The sequence below is a fragment of the Meleagris gallopavo genome, chromosome 3 (assembly GCF_000146605.3).
Source record: "Meleagris gallopavo isolate NT-WF06-2002-E0010 breed Aviagen turkey brand Nicholas breeding stock chromosome 3, Turkey_5.1, whole genome shotgun sequence".
In the NCBI taxonomy this organism is placed as follows: domain Eukaryota; kingdom Metazoa; phylum Chordata; class Aves; order Galliformes; family Phasianidae; genus Meleagris; species Meleagris gallopavo.
The window spans coordinates 37993484-38001749 of NC_015013.2; the positions used below are offsets into that span (position 1 = coordinate 37993484).

The following is an 8266-nucleotide window of genomic DNA, read 5'->3' on the forward strand; positions in this document are numbered from 1 at the left end:
AGTATTTATCATACATACAGAACAGAAGACTTCTGTGTAGACATGCAGACTTTTATTTCTTCCCAGTTCTTCAGGGCAAGCCAAACCCTAAAGCATTTTGTGAACCTGGGCCTTGGAATGTGATAAATACTTTGCCAAAGTTTCAGACTGTGCATTGACTTCCTTGGTCTTTGGATGAGGCCATCTCTTAATGGTTATTTCCCATGGGAAAAAAATAAAGCCAGAGGAGAACTGCAATCATTCTGTTTAAAATAGGTAAAAATTAATGCCAATCAGGTAATACAGATGTGTGCACCCACAAAGAGACAAGTTCTTTCTCTGAACACAGAGCTTAAATTACTTGTAGCGGTATTTGAAAAACAAGTGAGATATATCACAGACTCAGGAGATATGCCTGAAACCAGGAAAAATTGATTTTTTTTTCATATTCACTGCCAGATATTGCACAGTTACATGGCTATATGCAGATAGAAGACAATGTGCATCTTATCATGCCAGTGATAGATTCCACACTGGCTTTAAAGGAATAAATCATTAATTTATATCATAGATTTTCTGTTTACAACACAAGCTTTTAAAAATACTTCACTCACAGCTCGGTAGAAAGCAAAAAAAAAAGGCCTTTTAATACATAGGACAATCTGATAAATGCTTCTATGCACATAAAGGCATGATTTTATTCTGTTTAATTTTATTTGCTTGCTTCTTTTTATTTAAATAAGTAGTTTTGTCAATGGCACATTGTAGACAAATGCAGAAGATTTTAAGAGAAATTGAAAGACAAACAACATTTCTCCCTCTTTTATCTACATGTAATGACATATTTTGAAGCTCTGGTGAGCAGGAAATGGGATTCCAGCTGGTGCCAGCTGCCACTGAGGTTCTGTACAGTAATGCTGTTCAGCACCTGCAGAGCCTTAATCCTGATACAGGAGACACCCAAAATGATAGTTATTATAATAACAATAATTAATTTTCTCCTTATTGTGGACCCCAAGCTCAATCGATATTGCTCCCTGACTGGAAAAAGAAGGCTGAGATATGTGAAAACAGGCATGTCCTAACACACTGGAATCTTGACCTAAGTCCAGTCCTTAAAAACTGTGGAGGTAACAATGAGAATTGTGAGGCAATAAAGGCCCTTATGGTTATTGCTTCAGAAGTAGGCAGGGACAACATTACTGAGCCCTAGAACAAATCATTTGCCAAGAAGTTAAGAAATGAGCTGTGGGTCAGTATTGAAAAAAACGGTGAGCATTTGCAGAGCAGTTTTTTAGAAGCAGCCAAACAGGTCCCTGTCACTTTGAAATGAAATCGGACCCAAAACCAGATTCAGAGTACAAATTGATCAATTATTCTTTCTCATGGAAAAAAAAAAACAACACAACAACAAACAATGAAGAGCTTGAAGCTGAGGTCCATGGCTTGGATCTTCTTTATTATTTTAATTAAAACTAATCTGTTTGCATCCTCCTACATGCTTATTTCATTGCCAGGATCTGACTGGGAACATTAGACTAAGTGAATCAGACTGCTTGGTGATTATCCAGCTGGAATATTGTATTTCTCTCTTGCTGCCATCTCTGTAGTCTAGTGGTCTTAAGATGAGGCATGTGGTCCCTCCTAGGACCCACAGAAAGGACGCTTTGAGAATGAGGTAGGGGCAAGGAAATAGAAGATGATATGCCTGAAATATTCTTCTCCTTCATCATAAGCAATCCAAAAGAGTGAATAAAATGAGTAATCACTGTTCTAGCTAAACAATTTTCTAGCATTTGATTGATGTTTAGATTCACAGAGCTGGGAAAGATGAGTAAACAAGTCAATTCCCTGACTCACGATATGATGCTCAGAGGCATCATATCAAGCACTAATGATTAAGTTAATTTAGTAAATATAATCAAGAAGTCCACCTTTGCCTATTACCAGCAATTCTATTATTCATTAGCCCTTCACCTCTCACAGTTACCAGACATTACCCTTGTTTTTTAAATGCTAGCTTGAACAAGGGCTAAGAAGGACCAATGCATGGGACCACCCACAGTGAAAGGCTTTGAAGATTTCCTCCAGATGAGCTCTAGCAACTAAGAAAACTGGATAGCTTCCGTTTCAGAGCCATTTGTGAGAACTGAGAAAACACCTGGTGTTAGCTGGCTGAAAAACTGTTGAGAAGAACAAAACACAAAAATTTGCCCTCCCCCAGATTTTGCCTGTTTCAATTCAATTGTCCAAGGAAAAGGAAAGCGGTATTTATTTCCAGGTCAGCTAAAAAGAGCTCTGGAAGTTTCTGCTGTGACTGATATTCCCACATCTCTTTCCATTAATTTTTGCTATTGTTTAAATGCTGCTTAAGCAAATATTCTGGACAACTGCTTCATTCTCTCGACTGTTTAAAAAAAAAAAGACAAGAACCAAAGATGTATGAACATAGTCTAAATAAATTAGTTAGCCATTTTTTTTTCAAGGCAATTCTTCCATTTCCTTGAAGTTGTCTGAATCAGATCAAAAATATCCACTCATGGGCACTGGTGGCAATTAAGAGATGTGTGCATGGGGCTCAAACTGCTGAAGAAAAGAAGGCAGACCATACATGTTTGAAGTACCACTTAGTTGGACATAGCTAGATAAAAAGAAAGTTGTTGGCCATTTATATAATGAAGGAGATGAATTTACGCAGTTTGCACCAACTTTATTTTTTGGATTCTGGCTTTATCTACAGGCAGATTCAAAGGGAGGCATTATCTGGCACGAAACAGGAGACTTAGTAAATACATCCCTCAAAAATTTCATTCTTAATGTATCAGTAGCTTTTCAGTTCATTACCGTCTTATTAGTCAGTCTTCATAAAAGAGCTATGCATCTTTATTAAAAATGGAAGTTCACATCATTTTATGTTCCCATAAAAATGGGTGGTGGTAGCTTTGATTAATTTCTTCACGTACAGTGAACTTTACAGCAAATTGGACAGTGTAATTCAATTCCTATTTCTGTGGATTTTTTTTGTTGGTAGAAAATTGATATAATTCATATGTAATCGTATTGCCTTTGCAAGAGATATTTAAGAAATAATATCCTGAGGTAATGATTGCAAGGCTTAATTATTAATACCGTACTTTCAGGCACGACAATGTGCACTCCTTTTATCAAGCTTGGCTTCTATCAAAAAATATCTCCTCTGTCCATGGCTTGTTACATGTGGAAAAGTGTATCTGAATTTTACATACGCATGTATGTATGCATGGGGCTGGAATGTCTGATATTAGCCTGTTTTTCTTTAGGGTAAGTTCTAATTTTTAAAAAGGGTTGGTGACTAAAGGATAAAAAGAGAGCCAGCTCAGTAACTGGACAGAATTTTATGCACATATTTTCAGCAAGCTAGAAGGGCAATTTTGAAACTCTTAGTTGGAAATGGGGATTTTGCTGGGTTAGGATAACTACTGGATCTGTAAGGAAACTTAGCTAGCCCCAAATGGACCATGATAAGAAATCCAAGAGGACAGTTCAGCAGCACTGGGAGATGCAGAAGCTCCAGTGCTCCCTTAGGCTCTATGAGAGGTCTGCTTAGGACTCTTTTTATAATCAGATTATCCCAGTCTGCTGGGTAATCTTTAGAGATGTTGGGAACTGACTGTTCCTGTATTTAAAGTTCTGCCTTGAGGGATGAAAAAGAACTCTTCATCCAATCAAAGACAATACAATATATCATTATTTCTCTCGTTTTATGTTTAAGTCTCTCTTGCTATTGAAAATTGCTTTCCCCTATTTTCTCTCTTATTTTACCTTTCTGTGATTGCTTTGTAAAGCCATCTCACTGAAATGAGGGAAAAATTTAAATTGCAGCTGCCACACATAGAATATGCATTCAAAGAAAATGTTCATAAGTTATGTTTTGCCTTCATCACATTTTGTCTAGTTGTTGAGGCAAATCTCACCAACCAAGCCTCCTTCGGAAAAAGTAGAGACTATATCTACAATTCTTTTTGAAGATGAAGCCTTTCCCACCGTAATTTATTAATTTGTTCAAGACATTAACCATCACAATGGGACCCTTTCCACACATACACAAAAGAAAATCCACTGAACATATTTATTGAAGTTCAAATTATACAAAGAGATACCTCAGAGAGTACCAGAAGACAACCTCTGACTGTGTGGGCTTTTTTAATACAGTAGATATCATTTGTACGTGGAGGTCAGTTCCATGAGATCTTATCAGGACACTTCTTTACTTACATTTTTTGTCAAAAAGTGAAAGCTTTTAGGTGAAGAGATAATTTTGCAGTGCTCTGAGTGTTGCTGGTGAACCTATGGGAAAAACAAAGACTGAAGGAAATATCAGGCACAAAATGTTCTGTTAGGACAGTCTTAAAAAAGCACCAATCAATTTCTGCTATCAAAACTAAATGGAGGCAAAAAAAGAGCTAACTGCAAGCAGATAAGAACTAAATCATATTAATATTACAGATCAGTATTGACAACTTTAAATGAACGTAGAAATTAATTAGAAAGTGGGACATTCCTGAGGGAACAAATGTCATAGGTGTTGGATGATATAAGAGAGTCTGGGTCCACAGGATCTCTCATTTCTAAGTTATCTTCACCAGTAGGATTGGGCACAACAGTACTATGTGGAGGGCCTACTTCCAGCCTTCATCCCTCTAGCAGGTGTCATGCTTTCCATCCACACTCAGATAAACAAGATAGAAGAGAAGGAAAATATTAATGCCTTGAAGTTCCCAACTGGCAAATCCCATATGAGCATCTTTAATTTCAGTTGGACATTCATGGAGTCCTTCCTCTGCAGCAACGCATTGCATGTCTGAATAGCACAAAGCTGAATGCAGATGAAAAGAGAGGTTCCATCAGCTCCTCTGATTTACTTGGGCCTCAGCTCACAATAACTAGGGAACTTACTGAGCTCACTAGAAAAATCATGAATAAATGATACAATTCAAATAGATGCATTTATCATACTCGTTTACTTATTTTACTTGATAGTATTTTGAGTTTATATATGCTTCTGTTTTCAGATATTAACTGGTAACTGTAAAACAGTGAACATGTTAGAATTAAGAAATATGGAACTCTATGCTCACCTTTAAAATATCACTTCCATCCTTCTGAGAAAGAGCTCTGGTGGTGGCAAAACACCCAGGCGATGCCCAGTGTGTTGTGTTTAAAGAAATCACAACCGTTTCTCTTGTACATACTGGAATGTTACGGTGTGTGGAAATACTTTTCATGATAGTAGCTCCTGCTTTCTGTTCAAAAGGGACTTTCATATGCTGGTATATTATTCAAAATATTTGTAATAAGGCTAATCTAAGTCTTTGTTGTCCATTCACACCCTCCTGACAGCTCAAAAGCTCTTTCTGGAGTCTTACTGATCCTTAAGAGCAAAAAAATCTTTCAGCTCCATTGAGCGGGGCTTTGTGAGCTATTTCCAAGAAGTATTTTAAAGGCATAGGAGAAAAGCAAGCCAGGTGTCAGGAGACTTAAAACTCACAGTATAGGTCCCAAACCTCTACTGGAAAACATGAAGGAGGTTGAAAACCACAATGAATTCAGGTATTTAAGTATAATTAAGGCCTTGTTCTTTTCTTGCTTGTATCGGTGCAAGTTAAAAATAGTTCCCTTTAAGCCAGTCAGTGTTGTCACTCTAAGACAGATCAGCTTAGTTATACCATCACAGCCCAGCTCATAAATCACAGGTAGGGCTTGCCATGCCAGATCAGACAATGGGTTTGCCACATCCTGTATCTGGTGTCTAATGCTAACCAATGCTTGCTGTATTAGAGGAAAATCACTGTTTGTGCAACGCTGCACAGGGAGAGACAAATTCCTTCCAGTTTCCTGTGGTAATCCTCTTATGCCAGAAGCAGAATATATGATTAACCTTTGATAAATATTTTTTCCTCACGTGTTTCCTGACTCTTCCACTCGGTGTGGCCCTGAATCAGCACAGTACTTGAGCACATGAGCAATCCACTCTAAATCAGCAGTGCTGCTCAGCTTCCTAATGTTATGTATACATGAAGTCTTTTGCTGAATCAGTTTCCGAGTTGCTTTAAATCCAGGTATAAAGTTGCCGGTAGAAAGCCTCTGTACAGCAGCTCAGTATCACATAGGCACCATACAGGTACAATGGCGGAGTATGTTAACTTTGTTCCTGGTGTGTTTTATTGTGTAATGAACCAAGATCAGACAAAACATAAACTGTGCTGACCACGTTACATGTGGTCGATGTATCTCAGCAAATTTCCACTTGAAAATGTGCTTACATAGATTATACGTTCTTGAGATCGTTGCACTGATGTCAGCGCTGGTAAAAGCCTGCACACTTTGAGTAACACAAAATTACTGTAAGAGAGCAGAGCACTGATCCCAAATTTGGCATGTAGAAGTGGCCAAATAAACATGCAAAAGCATAGCAATGCCATGATATGCCCAGTTACACTAGATCAGGAAGAATTAAGTTCAGAGGGCGGTTTAGGCAGCACAGTATCTCCCTCGTGAGAGCTATGTAGGGAGAGTTCTTTAATGTGCAATGCACTGAGCAACGTGTCTAATATGACAAAGGCAAATAAATGTGTTTCATGTCAAGAGAGGTACAGTGACGAGTGATGAACAAGGTAGGACAGGAGAGGACATTTTTACTCATACCCAACAAACTGCTTCAGATCTCCAGGAGAAGAAAAAAAAAGATCATCTATGGGAACTTCTTTATTTTTAACACTGTTTTAGAAGCCTTTTTGAGAGTCCAGCTGTAAATTGGCTATAAGCACTTGCCAAATGCAAGGGGAGTGGTTTCCACTTTGGTCTTTGTGTTTATTGTTTCTGCACTGGCAACAGAATTGAATTCACAGCAGCAGGAAAACAAAGAGCTCTGAGTTATACTGTAATTCACTGCTGGAGATTTATGAATATTATTTTCCTGTAAAATCCAGCATTTTTCGCTTTACTACTTGCAAACTGTAAGTGGCATAAAACTGTGTACCTAGCAGGATTTCCTACTGCAGCAATTGCCAAACATCAGTGTAAGAAGTGCACTACATGCACATGTGGTTATACAGTATGCATAAATTGTGTCTTTATGTTTAACTTGTCTAATCAGCTCACCATATCAAAACTTAATAAGTAGCTGCTTCTCATTTAAAGGTCTAGTAAAACTGCAATTACTATGGCTGTAAGATGCCTTGTTTCGAAAAGAGCATTAAATAGTTTTATAGATATGGTTAGAAGCACTTGTGTAGTTGTTTTTATGAAAGTGAATGAGTTCATTAATAATGGGAGTCAGAGACAAAAGTATAAGTTGTGAGCGGGGAGAAGCGTTCTGCCTTTGAGTCCCTTCCTTACTGATCATCCTTGAAGTGTAAGCCATTTCTGCATCCACTCAGAAAACTGGGGGGCAGACCCCAGTACACACCTGGAGAGGATGTCGTATAGGGTTGGGACTAAAGGATCCGATTATAATTTCTACCTACTTACTGATCAGAAAAAAATGAAATTGTCTTCAATGGCGTTACTCGGTAATTCAAAACCATGTCCTGCAGCCTCTTTCATTAAGAGTGTCTGTATAAAAAAAAAATAAAGTCTTATTGTCCTCATGAACTTTGTGAGCTTTGTATCACACCATGAGTGCGGAGGGACTGACACCGCTCTTCAGCCATGGTAACTGCAAATAAGACACTGGAGATTGAATTAGTGGGAGAATACTGGCTCTATAGGTGCTAGAGCACCTTTCCAGTGAATTCAAAGGGTTCTGGATCCAGATTTCGTGGAGTCCCACCTATCTTATATCTCCAGAAAATATGGAAGATGGATATGGCCCAGCTGGGTCCCAGCACCCACATCACATCTACAAATGCCTGAGGAGAATCTACAGTGAGACTGGAGCAGAAAACTTCCTGTCACCAGGAAGCGGAGACCAAAGGAAAGCCATTGTTTTAGATAGCAGTTTAGAGTAGACTTTTCTCTATCACTACAGACACTGTTGGCCAAATCTGTACATTTTTTTAAATTTAGTTTTCAAAAAAGGAAATCTTAAATTTACTGTAAATGCAGACGAGGGAAGAAAGAGCAGATGGGCAATGTTTAAGTTATAAACCTAAGGGAAGCTTTTTCATACAAAACTCTTAAACTGCAGCTCTTAAAATAAAGAAACATTTTCTGTTTTCCACAGTGACTCACTAAACCTTTATTTAGACAGTTGGTAAAAACACCACATCGCATAATTTACTGTCTCTTTTTTTTTTTCCCCCCTCCT

The 8266-nt window shown here is 38.1% G+C and overlaps 1 protein-coding gene across 1 annotated transcript in view; it reads left to right on the forward strand.

Annotated features, from left to right (window-relative positions):
- The first annotated feature begins 6144 nt into the window (after window positions 1–6144).
- The window catches only part of ZADH2 (zinc binding alcohol dehydrogenase domain containing 2), a 5034-nt gene continuing 2912 nt past the window's right edge, over window positions 6145–8266 (forward strand). Inside the window, exon 1 of the mRNA XM_010708698.3 lies at window positions 6145–6172. Within this exon, the coding sequence (XP_010707000.2) occupies window positions 6145–6172 (28 nt within the window). The remainder of the gene's footprint in view (window positions 6173–8266) is intronic.